This window comes from Rousettus aegyptiacus, unplaced genomic scaffold (genome assembly GCF_014176215.1).
Source record: "Rousettus aegyptiacus isolate mRouAeg1 unplaced genomic scaffold, mRouAeg1.p scaffold_m13_p_14, whole genome shotgun sequence".
Taxonomy (NCBI): Eukaryota; Metazoa; Chordata; class Mammalia; order Chiroptera; family Pteropodidae; genus Rousettus; species Rousettus aegyptiacus.
Window position 1 is genome coordinate 3,574,083 of NW_023416289.1, and position 15,733 is coordinate 3,589,815.

A 15,733-nucleotide genomic window follows, 5' to 3' on the forward strand; every position below is an offset into this window, starting at 1 on the left:
CGGGGCCCGGGCCACTGGCGGGAGTGCGGGAGGAGGCGCCCAGCAGCTGGGCTCCGTTGGCCCTGTGGGGCCGCGGCCCCTGCCGGCCCAGGAGCCCTGAGCCTGAGCCGACGCTGCCTTGGGAGCACATCCCGGGCCCTGGAAGGCTCCGCGCGCCCTGGGCAGCGGGCCCGACCGGGGACGTGGGGCCGGAATGCCGGGAACTGAAAGCTGGCCGGACTTCTGAGGCCCGCGGAGCTGGCTCTCCAGAGGCCTCGCTGCCTCCCAGGTCCGGCCGCCAAGCTCTGACTCAGGCAGGGCCGCCCCCTCCTCCCCGCGCCGCCCCCGTCAGCCGGCCTCGCGCCCCTGCCCCTCGGCGAGTCCACGTCGATGTCCTTCCTCTCCTCTGCGGTTAGAATCTGTGATAGCAGCAGGGGGCCCAGCCACCGCTCGCCCAGAGTCGCGGCGTGCCGCAGACGCCCCGAGCCCCGCGTCCGGCATCTCGTCGAGTCTTTGGCTGATTAACAGACGTGCCCAGTGGGCTTCTCTTCCTCTGCGTGGCGAGGGTGGCTTTGTCCACTTCCCGGGCGTGCGGATCAGGGTCCGGGTGTCGCCGAGTATGCGACGTGCGTCAGCTGCGGTTTCTGTCTCGTGGGCCGGACGCGAACCCCAGGCGCAGAGCGGTCAGTGCCCACGCGGGGCGGCGATCGGGCGCCGGCCGTCGGCCGCGCTGCCCCCAGGCCAGGCCTGCGACCTCTGGGGGATTTCCGGACACTTCAGAAACCAGGACCCCTGCGTGTGCCACCAGGATGAGTTCGAGGCCCCTGGGGCTCAGCCTGTTGCAACCCGAACCTGACCGTGGCTACTTTTTGAGGCGGCGGCCGCCGGGGACCCTCCCGGGCAGGTGTCCGTCAGCCGTCCCTTCCAGGCGCATGTGAGCTGGCTGGTTCCCGGCCCGTGGGCTGCGTGTCGGCCTCTGGCCCCAGCAGCGTTCTGGGGCAGGACGCTAGGCTTGCAGTAAGGTGCAGGGCTGAGCCAGAGTCGGGTCGGGGGACACATCCCGGTCCACACATCACCTCCCTTCCTCCCGCAGCCGTGAGCTGCTGAGACGGGCCGACCTGCAGGAAGGACCAGCGGCTCTGCGAGGGGGCGGTGGCCCTTTGGGGCGGCCTGGGGCCAGCAGAGGAGGGACGGAGGTTGGGCCTGGCATCGTGGACTGCAACGGCAGGAAAGATCTTCTTGCCCCGCGCCCCCCTTTTCCATATGGAGAAACCGAGGCAGAGTGCGAGGCTCCCGGGCTGGCACCTTTATTTTCTCCACCATATCCGTCTGTCTCCCAGTGGGCAGGGCTGAGGAGGAAGGTGGGGTGCAACTGCAGAGGGCTCCGAGTGGGTTGGAAATAGGGAGCCGCCGAGGGCTCCAGAGCGGCGGGCAGGGGGCCCTACGCACGTAAAGGAGTAGTGTGCCATCTGGGGCGTGAGCCGAGGAGCCGGGGTGGCAGGACTTCTCCAGGTAGCCGACCTCAGGTTGTTGGGAGCCTTGGCTAAACCGAGGAGTCGGGTCGCGAGGCGGCCCTGGGCGGCCCGGGGAGCCGTGCAGGGCAGGGGCCATGCGGGGCAGGGACCGGCAGCCCAAGGGGACGCCGTCCACTCATGAGTGCAGCAGCCTGGGCTGTGTGGCATGTCACGGCCTTGGTCTCAGGCTGCAGAGGCCCTTTGCACCTGCCCATCTGCGTGCTGGACAGTGACTTGGCTGCCACTGGGGACAGAGCTGGCCGAGGCTTCAGGGAGACACCGGGCCTGGGTTTTGAGCAGGAGCCAGGGCTGGGTGCCGGGATGGACGACCGGCCCGGCTCCAGTCCCCGCTGGCCCCAGATCAGTGAAAGCCGTCCCAAGGCCAGCGGGAGCTCTGAGCTGGGCAGAGCCCCCTGGGACCGCTGTCCCCAGAGTCGCTGGCTTTGAGGACATTGTCAGCATGTCCTGGCCTGCCAGGGGCGGGTCCTACCGCTGCCCCACACTGTCCGCACTCCGCGACGCGTTGTCCCTGACTCTCAGCTCACCCAGGATGTTCTTATCGACACGTGAGAAAGCACAGGCCCAGCAGAGAGGAAGACAAGGAGGGTGAGCCGTTCGCTTTTTTGGCTGCTGTTTTGCGTTACGAACACCACGCCAGCTTTGCAAGGGCCTTCAGCGACCAGGCAGGAACGCACGGTCCCTGTCCTGGGCGAGTTGATCTGACCAAGTCAGGGAGACGGGCCACACGTCAGAAGCCATGATGCAGAGCGCAGAGGACTACGATGTGGGCATCACAGGCCACAGAATGGGGGCCACATTGAGTCGGGGGGCCCAGTATGGCTTGTCCAAGGGGGGACGGTGGAGCCGAGGCTGGGAGAAGGAACTGGGAAGCAGCCGTCAGGGGAGGGCAGGGGAAGCGGCCTGGCAGCCGTGGTGGGAGAGGGGGGGTGGACAGGGTGGAGGGGACCGGCGAGGGGGGCAGGTGGAGGCGGCGCCCGCTCCCCCGTTTCCCCGCGCCACGTCCGGTCACCCCTGGCGTTCTGGCCTGCTCCTTAGTGCGTCCCCTTTTCACTCTCAGAAGCGTCCCAGTTTTGGGGTTAAAATCGTATGGGCACCCCAGGTACAAGTATCAGTCTCCTCGTTTTGCACGTGAGGAAACTGGGGCTCACCGCAACTTCGGTTAGTGGCACCAGGCCCTGGAGCGAGGAGGGGACGGAGCTGGGATGGGAACGGATCCTGTCCGGCTTCAAAGCCCAGACTGTTCCATAGTCCCGTGCTGCCTCCCCCCACGTCCTGGGGCGCCCCAGGCGCCGCATCCCGAGGGCCGCAGCCTTCCCCTCAGGAGGCCTCGGCCCCTCCCGACTGCACCTCGCTCTTGCCTCGCCTCCTGGGGCCTGTCTCCTCACCTGTAAAGGGGGGCGACGGCTCCCTCGCTGACCTCTAAGGGTGGTTGGGTGAGTCAGATGACCCCAGACCTGCAGCGGGACAAGGTGCAGGTGTGACGGATGAGTCACTACCACGAATGCCTTCCCGCCCCAGGCCTGAGGGCATCCTCGGACCTTGGATGCTGGCCGCGTAGCATCTCCCAGTCCTCCGTGGGCTCCCCAGGGGACCAGTCTGTGCCGATGTGGGTCGCTGGCCAGACCTGCAAGAGCAGGCAGCTGCCTTGGGAACAGCCACAGCCTTTTTTTTTTTTAATTTTTAATTTTTTTATGTTTTTGGATCTTTGCTTAACTAAGAGCGGAAACAGTCGAATTTGGCGTGCAGTGGTTGGGGAGCCGAGGACAGAGCCGCCATCCTCCCCTGCTCCCAGTGACAGCCTAGTTTGACATGCTCCGCTGGCCTCATGGCGCTTCTGGAATCAAAGCCTCGTCTGCCTCACGCGACCGCAGAAAGGGGCTCGCCAGCCCCCCGGCTTCGCGCGCACGCACAGGCGCGGGCGGCGAGGGGCAGGGGGTGCTGGCGGCGGCCCCCTCTGCTCCGTGTGCCCAGCGTGGCCGTGGGAGGGAGCGGAGAAGCCCGCCGGCCCACCGCCCCGTCCCAGCGGGAATCAGAAAACCGCCCACTTCCCCGGAGAGCTGCAACCTCACCACCCGCCAGGGCCGAGGCCCTTCTCGCCGACTTCCGCGCGCGACACCTTCTGGAACCAGCCGGGGCGCCCGCCGCCGTTTGCCGTCATGGGTTTTCTCCAGGAAGCTCGGGGTCGTTCTGACTGTGGAAGCAATCGTGTGTGCTCCCGGCGCACGCTTAGACCCACGCCCCGGCACCACCTCCGGGGACGCTCTGGGCTCCCCCAAGCTGGATTACGGGGGCGTGGGAGCAGGGGCCTGGGAGCAGGGGGCCCAGGCGCACTAGGACCAGAGGTGCAAGAAGGTGATTTCTGCAAGAGCTTAAGGGACAGATGGGGTGGACTCTGCGCACGTGTGTCTGTGTGACTGGGTGTGTGTGTATGTGTGACTCTGGGTGGGAGTGTGTGTGTGAGTGTGTGACTCTGGGTGTGAGTGCGTGCAGCAGGAAGGTCCCAGGGCCAGGCCCAGCCCGTGGCTCTCACGTCCTCTAGGAAAAACGAGGCCTCCCAGGATGTACGGAGCAGGAGGCTTTTGTTCCACCTGTTTGTTGAGTTGGGAGACGCGGGAAGCCCCGCCTCGCGCTCTGGAGGCTTCCCGGGGGCTCCTCTGCCCCGGGGAGGGGCACGCACACCCTTCACCCACAGCGAGGCGGCCGTGGTCCGTGGGGCTGCTCTTCCCCAGTGGACAGATGATGGTGCTGTCTGTCACAAGCAGCCTGGCTCACGGCCACCCCGCTCGGCAGGGCACACGCGCTGGACCCTGGCAGCAGACCCAGGGCCTGTCCCCAGGCCAGGAGCGCCTGGCAGAGGCGGCCCCAGCTGCCGGGTGGTCAGAGGCACGCCGCAGCCCTTCGGCCGCTCCTGTTATGGTCACTCGGCTGTGCGGCGTGGCCGGTCGGCGGCGTGGCAGGTGGTGGCCTGGGGCACCAGTGGCCAGGCAGGGGGCAGAGGCCCTGAGCCGGGCCGAGTGCAGGCAGCTGCTGGGGACCCCGCCTGAGGCCGTGCGCGGTGGTGGAGGCACCACGGCCCGGCCAGGGCCGGGCCTGGCCGCCCTGTGTCGCCGGGGAAGGGGGGAGGATGGGGGGCCGGGAAGGAGAGCTGCACCCCAGAGAGAGGCGCGGTGCCAGCCCCGCGTCCGGCCGCAGTGCCGGGGTGAGGGCGCTCTGCGGTAGGCCCTCGTTCCCCCCGGGCGGTGCCGTCCCTCCGTGCTCGGGAGCATGGGGGAGCCAGGGCTCAAACTCAGACCCCCAAGCGAGTCGCTGAGCTTCTCCAAGCCTCGATTTCCTCGTGGCTAAAGTGGGGTGACGTCGGCGCCCGCCCACGGGGTGCGGGTCGTTGTTACCGCCGGGTCCTTCATATTCGCGACCTTGGTGACCCTCCCCCCCCCCCGCCCGAGTGGCCTCTCCTCCCGGTGTCCAGTGTACGGGCTCCTTTGAACACCAGTGGGAACATTCTAGTCACACCGACGGCGAGCTCGCAAAGCCCCGTGGCCCGCCCAGCCCCGGACAGGCGGCCTGGTGTCAGCGCAGCTAATCAGAGCTCAGAAATCCCAAAGGTGGTGATTAGGGAGGATTCTGGGTAATGCTCGACCTTGCTGTTTTCTGTTGGTGTTGGCCATTTTCCTTTGTGCCCGGAAATCAGCATTCCAGAAGCGCCAGCCTTTGAGTAGGGCCCGGGGTCCGGTGTGGGGTGGAGGGGCGCCCGGCGGGCTCCGAGCCCGTGACCTCATTCATCCCCACTGGGTGCTCACCCTGCCTGGTGTCTCCCCTTCCTCCCCATACCCCATCCCACCTGTCGGAACCGGCCTGACGGCTCAGCGCGGGGGTGGGCAGAGGGGACCTCAGCTTTGAGCTCTCTAAACCTCGGACTTCCCCACGCGTGATCCACCTCGTCCTGGGGGAAGGGCCTCGCGGTACCTGATGGGTGTCTTGTGTTTTCATGGCTCTGTGTTAGTTCGATACGCGTTACATTTTGTAAAGGCTCCACTAAGACGTCACACCTGTGACTTCAGGGGTCTTCTTGCTTGTGGTAAGGCTGGGTTTAAAAAAAGGGAGAGAGACAGTGTGAGTGTAAACAAGTGTTAAGCGCTCGTGGCAGCCCAGGGGAGACCCGTTCTGGGGCAGGCTGGGGTGACAGGGTGTGTGCGGATGCTGACAGCCCGCCGGGGTGACAGCCTGCTGGGGTGCCAGCTGCTGGGGTGCCAGCCCAGGAAGGAGACTTCGCTGGCCGCTGTGCCAAACCCATCTCTGGGGGTCCTTTGTACCCCGAAGGGTCCAGGGCCTGAGGCTCAGAGGGGGGGACGGCGGTGGCTCCAGAGTCGACCCACCTGCCCTCCGTCTACCTTCCGATAAGCAGCCCCTCAAGTCCCGCAGGCAAGCGGGGCCGGGGTCCCCAGGAAAGGCAGGTGAGGGAGGACCTGGCTCTGGGGTTCATCCTACAGACTTTTACTGAGTGCTAACTTGTGCGTCAGGCACTGCTCCCGAGTAAGAGACTCAGGCCCCTGCCCTCTGCGTAGAGACGACCGGGCCTGAGGCTTTGGACCGACGCCCTCCCCTGGGCGCTGGCCTCTGTCTCTGTCCCCCTGCGAGCTCCCTCCCGGCGTCTCCAGCAGCTGGATGTCACACAGGCTGGGCGCCAGAGAAGACTTTCCTGCCAGCTCCCGTGAGAAGGACCCCTGGGCACGACCCCCACCAGCGTAGCTGCGGCCCAGGGACAGGTGCTGGGCAGGCAGAACCCACAGTCCCCATGGGGTAACGTGTCACCAGGACGCTCCGTCCCTTCCCCGATGGTCACTCGTGTGGCACTGGCTCGCGCTCGTCATAGGTCGCAATCGCGTCAGTGTTCTGGGCACTGCTGGCCGCCGTGCTGGTGGGCAGAGCGGGCTCTGCAGGCCAGAGAAGGCCCGGGGGCGGACGGAACTAAGGTCCGAAAGTCAGAGCTGGAAATGGGGACACGAGGCCCGGAAAGTGGGGGGCCCCGCTTTCCCCCACCCCGCCCCCCCGCTCTCGTGACTCCCGGGTGTGGCCGTAGAGAAGGGGTCTGCCCGCTGCCGGGTGCGGGGCGGGACACTCAGACGGTCTGTGCGTGAGGGGGCCGTGGACCCCTCTCGGCCTGCTGCCCGTTCTGGGACGAGGAGCCCCGGGCGGAAGGTTCTAACCCAGCCGTGGGCTTTTCCTCCTCACGTCCTCGTCAAGTGGGTCATCGTGCGGGCTTTTGTTAAACTAGGCTTTCTCACGTGACCCAAGTGTCACACGAATGTCCTCGTCTTAAAAACGGTTCCGACGTGGCTGAAGTTTCCGACCCCCGTTCCCCATCCACCTCCCTTCTCCCCCCGGGGATGGCCGTGGGCCCCGTGTGCGCGTGCGACCTCGCGGTGCGGGCGTGGGCTGGTGCGCTCTCCGCCGTACCCGGCGCATCATTCGTGCTCCGTCGTCCACGGGGCGTCCCCTGAGTGGCGTCCCCTGCGCGGACCTGGCAGTTTCCTCCGATGGGCGCTCAGCACGGTTCTGAGTGACCGTCAGCTGCACTGAACCTGGACGTGCCTCCCCGTGCGCACGCGTGAGTGGGGTCCCAGGGTGGACGCGGAGGCCGGGAGTCGCCGGGCAGCAGGCTTTCGCGAGGATGAGTGTGTGTGTGTGTGTGAGAGGGGGAGGATTCTGGGTGCATGAGCAGCACTCAGGAGGGGGACAGAGCTCAGACCCAGTGCTCCCCATCCCGTGCCTCGGACACCTACCTAGGTGTTTCGTCTACTCCTGCTCGCTGACTCCGCTTGAACCCCATTTTACAGAAGGGCAAAATGAAAGGGGGCTGGAGGGGTGACAGCAGGCGTCTGCTGGCCCCCACTGCCCAGCGGGCGGGTGGGCGCCATGACTCCCGGGTCCGGCAGGTCGGGCCGGAGTGTGCCCACCCGGGACCGTGGGCGCTGGCTCTCAGCACGGCCGGCCCGGCCGCCTGCATGGCGCACCAGGGGAGAGAGCTGGCCAGGAGTCTCCCGAGGCAGCTCCGGGGCAGACGCGGCTTGGACGCTTGGACGGAAGGGGTGCCGGGTGGCCGGGTCCTGCCTCCCGCCCGTCCCCTCCCCGGCCTGCCCCAGCGCTGGGCGGCCCTGCGGTCTGTGAGGTGGGCCGTGTGCCGTGGGCACCAGGAGTTCCCTTGGAAACCCGTGGCACCAACATCTGTTAGCTCTTAGAAAGATTGACAGAGGACGGCTGGGGTGGGCGGTGGGGGGGGGGCGTGAAGCCCAGGAGTATGAAGTCGCAAAGACAAAGAGGAGAAACCCCAACCGAACTCCAGCCCGCTCCCCAAGGCCCCGCTTTGATGTGGTTTCCCGTCCCCGGAGGCCTTATAAGGCATTGTGCCTGCGATTCTGGGCTCGGGGCTGCTGCTGGCTGCACACTCGGCGCCCGGAGGAGCTGGCCTCGCTTCCTGGGGCCCGGTGCGGGGCGAGGAAGGGCCGTGCTGGGACGCGGGAGGGGCAGGTCCGGGCCCTGTGGCTCAGGCCCAGGGCAGGGCGCAGCCTGACACCAGGCTGGGTGGGGCAGGAGGCTGGGGACCCGGGCAGCCTTTGACTGAACTTGGAGCAGAGGCTGAGGCGGCCTGTCTCGGAGGCCAGAGGAGAGGGGGCCTGGGGCCGGGGACAGAGAGGTGGCTGAGTAGATGGAGGAAGTGGTAGGCGGCGTGAGTGGCTGTCCTTAGCATTATTTTCCTGTCTCATGTGGTCCTTGAGGGTTGGGGGTCCCGCCTTTGAAGAAAAAAACCTAACATCCATTATACGCCTCGCTTGGCAATCCGCAGATCATTCTCGCAAGCATCCGTGCCTTGAGAGGTGGAAAGAGCCGGGCCGTCGCGACGAGGAAGGGACCGAAAGTGCCCAGCGCGGGGTCCGGCACGCAAGATGTGCACAGCGTCGGCCGTCACGTCGTGGGGGGTTATCGGCGGGCCCATCTTACAGACAGGCAGACCGAGGGTCCGAGAATGCCGTGGCCGGCCCTGGGTCCGAGGGCAAGGGGACCACCGGCCCTGGCCCGTCTGGCCTTGGGGAGGACGTGGGTTTCCACTGGAGTCGGGCGTCTGCCCCGCACAGTGGGTCAGCAGGCCGTGGTACTGCGGAGGCCGCACAGTGGGTCAGCAGGCCGTGGTACTGCGGAGGCCCGTGCAGTGGGTCAGCAGGCCGTGGTACTGCGGAGGCCCGTGCAGTGGGTCAGCAGGCCGTGGTACTGCTGAGGGCTCGAAGTGGGGCGCAGAGCAGGGCAGGGTGCAGCGGGAGGAGGCTGACCCCAGAACGTGCCAGGACCCCGCTTCAGTGTGCGGGCGCCTCGCCTTTGATGTGTCGGGGAGCCCGGTCCTCCCGGCTGACAGCTCTTCTCAGAGAGCGTCGCAGCCGGCGTCCCGGTGATGGCTGTGGGCGTGTTTCACGTGCCGCGGCTTCGTTGCGGGGCCCCAGAGGGCCGCTCTGCTGGTGGCGACGTCGGGAGTCTCTGAACTCCTCCCAGCGTGCCGGCGAGCAGACGCCGGAGCTCCGAAGTCTTTGCGTGGCGGAGCGGGTCGGACTTGCTGGCAGCGGTCGGGGCGGCGGCCGAGGTCAGCGCCAGGCCCCCAGGACCTCGGGACGTGGAGGTCTGTGGCTCTCTTGAAGACTGTCACCTGCGCCCGTGAGGGAGGGCCGCCTGCCAGGCTGGCGGCGGAGGCGGCGTCCGCCTCCGCTGGCATGAAAGGCTGGCTCTAATTGGCTGCCGGGGCGTCCTAGCCGTCTGGCGATGCCACCTGGGTGCATCCCTTGGCTGTCTCTGCGTCCCGGCTCTCCCGTCAACGCCGGCTCTGTTAACACCAACAGCCCGTTTACAAGCCCAGGAAATGTCCCGTGATCGCGGTAATTGGCGGCGGAGGAGAGAGAAGCTGCCCTGGCTGGAGAGAGAGCGGAGCCCGGTTTTGAAGTCGACGGGGCACCAGGTGTCTGAGTGGCCACCTTTTAGCACCCCGTAAGAAGGAGTGTGCGAGGCCCCCGCACGGAGCGGAAGAAGAAAGAGAACGGCCAGGACAAACCGGACCCCGCCACACGCTGCCCGTTTTTACAGAAACAAAACGGAACAACATAACAGGACACCTCCCCCCACTGCGCCCAGTTGGCAAGGTCCACTATACAAAGCATTTATTTTTTAAATGTAAAGTTTACTTTTTTTTGCTAATCAAGATAACCACTGTTTGTTCTTTTAAGCATCTGAGGTGCAGGGTTTTTTTTTTTTTAAATACAATTTTTCAAGGTGCTTTTCCTTTTCCTTTTCTTTTTCAAGAAAGAGAAGCTGGTGACAGCTGCTGAGTTCGGGCTTTTTTTTTTTTTAATCACTTGTCATTTCGTGGTTCGAGACGTGCTGCCTCAGAGTAACCGTGGGCATCCGGAGAGAGAGGGCGGTGTCAGCCCTCAAACCTCACCCCCGCCCCAGGGAGGAGCAGTTCCCAAAGTGGGCTCCTCGGAACACGCACCCCATGCCGTGCTTCTGAAAGGGAGAGCTCTGGTCTAACTAGGTCCGAGGCGTGCAGTGTAAACCGCTACATCGTTCGGGTATCTGCGGTGCCCGTTGCCATAGCAAGCCCTGCAGTAAGGGACACTAAAAAAGTTGTTTAATCATTTCTTCAATTAAAAAAAAAATAAAGTTTATTTTGTCTGATGTAAGCATAAAAAACAAAAACAAACAAACAAAAAAACCATCCGTTTTGGTCACGGAACACTTCCCGGCAGAATACCAGGACACACGGCACACGGTACGGCAAGCGGCAGTGTAGCCTCTTCCCTGGAGCCACCCTGCTGGGTGGGGTCAGATGATGGGACCTTTGTCAACATCCCAGAAATTTCCCAGCCCATGGACCGACCAACCACATGCCCCTGGCCAGCTGGACCGCTCCCGAGTGGCAGGCGGACCAGGCCACCTGGGGGCAGCTCTGCCGTATGGGAGGAGAGGCCAGACATCTACGTGTCACGTGTGGGGACGGGGGGGGGGGGTGTGCAGAATCAGTGATCGGACGGCATGTGTGTCGGGGAGGCCTGGCAGGCGTGACTGAAGCCGGAGCGCGTGCGTTCCTGACTCCTGTGCGGAGGAGCTCGGGTTCGAGTTCGGGGTCGGGGGTCGTGGAGCGTGCCGGGCCCTCTTCGTAACCCCGCCGACACGGCCCGCCTGGGCCCTGTGCTGGGGGAGGGACCCAAACGGAGATCTCTCGTCGGGGTGACAGAGGAGGCTCGCCGGTCCCGAGCCCAGCGAGGTGGCTCAGCATGGCACGTGAGCAGAGTTGTTTTCTGAGCTTGTGTTTGTCTTTGTCGGGCGTGGAGGGTGGAAGTGTGGTCCGGTGTGGTGTGTCACGGTGGGCCGTAGACTGGGAACATTTACTTCCTGGAAAGCAGCGTGGGGCTTAGCTGTCCCACTGTGGTAGGACGTACCTCAGTTGACCCAAATTCCCATCGGGAGAATCAGGACGGGGGCCTGCTCCCTTGCGAGCAGCCAGGCGCGTGTTTGCGGGGTGCCAGCTCCCTCCCCGAGCCCGGGACTTCTGTAACAACCCCGTTTGTCTTCCTCTAGGAGCTCGTGGGTGAAGTTTTCAGAGAAACGCTCAGCGAGGAGGAACAGGAAGACTTTCAGCTGGAAGGTACTGGAATCCATTGCGCTTCTCCTAGGGACCAGCAAGGCGGGGACGGGGCCGTCTGGTCTACCACATGTCCCGAGTACCCTGTGGAAAATTCGCACGCCAGGCGGGGGGTCAGACTCTGCCTCCTGGTGAGGGTCCGGGGCGGGGCGAGGAGCACCTGGGCAGTGTGGCTTCGCGGGCTCCAGGCCTGGCTGGAGCCGGACCGCCTGCGTGCCCGTGCCGGCCCCGCTCTGTCAGCTGTGGAGCCCCGGACAGGTTGTGGCCCCTCAGCTTCTCTGTTGGGAGGCGATCATAGCGGCCACTCACAGGCCCCTCAGTGTCAGGCAGGGGGGGCACTGCCCGAAGGGGCCAGTACGTGCCCCCAGCTCTCCGTTCACGTCGCTCACCTGGAGCACAAGTGTGTGCACACACACATGCACACATGCACTCACATGTGTGCACACACACACATGCACACACACACCGGCCCCTCTCTCTCCTCTGTAGCTTTCTTTCTCAAGGGGACCACTATGTTGTAGAATGAGTCAGGCCACTGGGGGAGGAGGCCGGCCGCCACTGGCCTGCTGACTGGACCTTGGGGACGCCACGTGACCCCTCCCGAGCCTTCCTGTCCACATTCGCAGAACGGGAATGAGGGCCTTCTCCCTGCGTGACTCCCCGAGGCGGTGCAAGGGAAGTGTTTGCTAAGGGGTGGCGCGTCCACTGCTCCCGGTCGCGGAGGGAACTGCTAGACTTAGGGCGGTGAGGCCCTCTCTGCCGGGGGCCGGGGTCGGGCTGCTGGCAGGAGAGCCGGGGGCCCAAGGGTCTCTGGGAGGGACCTAGTCCTTGGGGTCCCGTGGGGCCTTGAGGGGAGAGCAGACAGTGCCAAGAGATTCTCCAGGGAGCCCGGGCCCCACTCCAGGACTGTGGCTATATCGGCCTCGAAAGCTGTTGTAAGTGTAGGCTCAGTGTCCACGCCAGGCCCGCCGAGTCCAGGCTGTGTTTTCATAGGCCCCCAGGTGACCTGTCTGCACGTTGCATTTTGAGAAACACCGTTTTAAGAGCCACTCAGTTGCCCAGGGCTTGGAGGCAGGCCGGGGACTAGCTGTCAAACCTTGCTCGCTTACAAACAGGCCTCGCTCGAAGGGGAGGACTTTCACGGACGGACTGTGGCTGTCTGTCTCCCTCGAGCGTTTGCCTGCAGGTCTGGCGGGTGCAACAGGGACTCCCCCGAGCCTCGGCTGTCGTCCTTGGCTCCGTGGGAAAATGTCAGGGCTCGGTGCCGAGAGATCTGGGGAGTCAGGCGAAGGCGTGGAGGGTGTCGGCCCTGGGAACCGAGGCGGCCTCAGGCATCGATTTCCGGGGGTTCAGCGCTCGTCCTGTTCTTCCATCCATTTGTTCATTCGCACGGTAACTTGTGAGCAGGTTCCTGCTCTCGCTCACCGCCCCCCCCCCCCCGTCCACGTAGTCCCTTATCGGACGTTCACCCACTGTCCGTCCAACCCCTCGCTGTCCTCTCGGCCTCCATTCACCCACCTGTCACTCAGGCATCGCATTCCGTCACCAGCCCATCCACTGAGCCACGCCCCACCCACCTGCACCCGCCCAGCCGGCCGGCTGCCGCTCCAGCCGTCACCCACCCCTCCTCCGCCCACCTGCTTTTCGCCCGACCCTCATCCTTTAAGCCATGTAACCGTCCTCCAATGATCGATCGCCCTTCTCTCTCTCCCTCCGCCTTTCTCTCTGTCCATCATTTATTGAATCCCGGGTCACTGCCCGAAACAACGCACTTCTCTGCCCATTGAAGCTCGGTCCGAAGTGACGTCTTTCCCCACAAACAGACGTGAACAGACACGACCCTGCCCGCGGGGTCTCCCTCCCTCTGAAAGGGGGAGCCACCTCGTCAAGTGTCCGCATTCAGAGCCTGAGCCCTGTCGCCACGAAGCAGACAGAGCACTGGCCTGGGAGCCCACCTGGCTCCCCTCCCAGCTCCGGCGGTGACCTGCCGTGGCCCTTGGCCAGGTCCCTCCCTCTCCGGACCCCCTCGCCCTCTGTAATGACGGGTGGGGACGTGGAGCAGGACTCGGCGGGTGCTCAGAGGATGTGGGCACCTCGCAGGCGAGTGAGCCACTGTGGGGGTGGCACACACTTTGGTTAGTGGGGGGGGGTACATACGAGGTGCCCGACGGTCCCAGCTCGTGGGCAAAGGGTGTGAGGGCGGTGGCGCTCGGCCTGGCCCTGTGGCCCACCGGCTGCGTGTCCGGCTTCGAGGGAGTCCAGGCATCCTGCCTGTCCCTGATGGTGCCCAGGCACACCTGCGCCACCGCCGACGAAGGGGGGAGGTGGGAGCCACCCGCCCGCCTCAGTTTCCCGACTGGGGGTTGGACTAGGCCGTTGGCGCTCAAGCATTCCAGCCCCTTTTCTTCAGACAAAAGCTTGCGCCGAAGCGCGGAACGTGGAACAGTTACACCGGGTCACGGAAGGACGCGCCGCGCTATGTCATCCGTTACGTGAGACAAGGCCCGGACGGCACTGTCCCCTCGTAGGTGCGTGTGTGTACCATACCACGCGTATTGCTGTGGAGCTGGGGGCCTCGACGGACAAAAACAGCAGCTGCTCCCACACGTGGGGAGCGGGCCGAAGGCGGGGAGCAGGCCGGGAGGGCTCAGCGTTGCCGGGATGCCCCGCCTTCCACGAGCCTGTAACCACACGCTCCTCGTGAAATGAGAGGCTAAAGGCAGAATTAGCAAGAGAACACCGTAAGTGACCGCAGCAGTTAGGGCGGGCTGCTCCGGCTCGCGTGCCCAGCGGGGAGCTGGGCCCGGGGACCGTCCGTGGCTCCCTGGCTGCTCACGCCAGGTCGGGGAGCACGGTGGTGGGCGGCAGGCCGCCACTCGGCCAGCGCTGGGGAGAGCAGGTGCTGCCCAGCCCTGGCCACGGAGAAGCAGCCACGTCGCCCGGAGTGGAGCTGCAGGTGGCCCTCTGTGCGGCTGGGCCGAATCCTGAATCTCTCCTTTGTCTTCCTGTTGGCCAAGTTCATTGCCTCTTGGCGGGCTGGAAGGCTGTTTAAGGGAGGGAAAAAAAGGCCATCTGAGGAGTGAAGATAAAAAGAAGTCTTTTAGCCATCCCAGGAGAGGATGGCTTTACTCCTGCGTTGTTATGTAAAGCCGGCCCTAATCCAGAGTCTTAACCGCCTTAACTGGCCAGCTGGGAGCACCAGGGATGGGAGATTAAGGCTGGGCTCGTGGAGGGCTGAGGGCTGCCGAGGTCCTTTTGAACTGTGGAGAGAACAAAGTAACCATCAAAGTCCGAAGCTCAGAGCTGGCCGGGCGTGGCAGGGGCGGGACCTGTGGCTTCAGTAGGGAGAAGGGGAATGGAACCCCCCCTCTGCTGACCCTGCAAGGACAGGGGGCCGTCAACCCCACACTTCCCTCCAGCACCCACCTAGCTTCTCAGCCTCCGCATTGGGGCGGGGCGACAGGTGGTGGCAGACAGGTGGTGGCAGACGGTGCTTTGTGGCCTGAGGTGAAAATTGGCGCCAGGCCTGTAGGGCAGGTCCCTGTCCCCCTGAGCGGCCCCCAGGGAGTGCTGGGCCTCGGGGTGTCCTCCCGACCCGGCACAGGCTGCAGCTGGTGCTCCGCGCCTGTCGGAAGGGAAAGGCCTGCGAATGGCCCCTTCTCTCTGGGGCTCCCCGCTCCCCCCAACCCAGTGCTGTCCCGACCCCTGCCTCGCCCTCTGGCCTCTGCCCACTGACCCTCGGCATCCATGCCCAGGTGCTGAGTCCTTGTCCCCTTTGCCTGGGGGTGGACACAGGCAGATGGTACCCGCCCGGCGTCTTCCACAGGAGGCCGGCTCTCAGAACCCGTCCAGCCCGCTCGCCCTGCCCAGAAGGGCGCCCTCCCCGTGGGCCCAGCTGCGCTGTCCTGCCTGGCCCCCCTTGCGCTTGACCTGGCAGGACCCGCAGGGCGTCCGCTTCCCGGCCCCAGGGTGGACGTGCCTGGAACCAGGCAGTAGTGCCGGCACCGAGACCCAGGGCCTGTCCCGACGTGCACGGGCCCCGAATCCTGCCTCCGCCACCAGAGTCCACAAGAGGCGTCTTCTCCCCCTGCTTTTATTCTGCCCCCCTGGGACTCTGCAGGTCAGACCCCGGTTTCAGCCAGGCTGTGCCACGACTCACTGTGTGACCTCGAGCGAGCCGCTTGACTTCTCTGTGCTTCAGTCCGCTCGCTGGGGGCAGCCACAGCCTTTCTTCCCCAGGCTCCCGTGGAGACTGGGGTCCTTCACGTGGGCCCAGAGGACAGCGCTGGTGCGGGCTCAGCGCCCCGCGTACGTGACCCGTCACGGTACTTGTTTCGTGGCTCCGTCTTCCTGGACGGAGTTGGCGGGCCTGTTGATCAGCATTTGCTAGTCCAGATCAAAGGCCTGTTTTCAAAGCTTCTTTAATCCTATCAGAGTCTCTGAATGGCCCCTTCCCCTCTCTGTGTGTGGCACAGGGTCTGGCAGGCTATAAATGCTCAATAAATACTCACTAGAAGGATGAAGTGGGCACTGTGCAGTC

General features: G+C 65.0%; 1 protein-coding gene across 1 annotated transcript in view; it reads left to right on the forward strand.

Moving 5' to 3' along the window:
- Positions 1 to 15,733, forward strand: part of NKD1 (NKD inhibitor of WNT signaling pathway 1) — a 62,809-nt gene that overhangs the window by 27,898 nt on the left and 19,178 nt on the right. Inside the window, 1 exon segment of the mRNA XM_016147590.2 lies at positions 11,130 to 11,196. Within this exon segment, the coding sequence (XP_016003076.2) occupies positions 11,130 to 11,196 (67 nt within the window).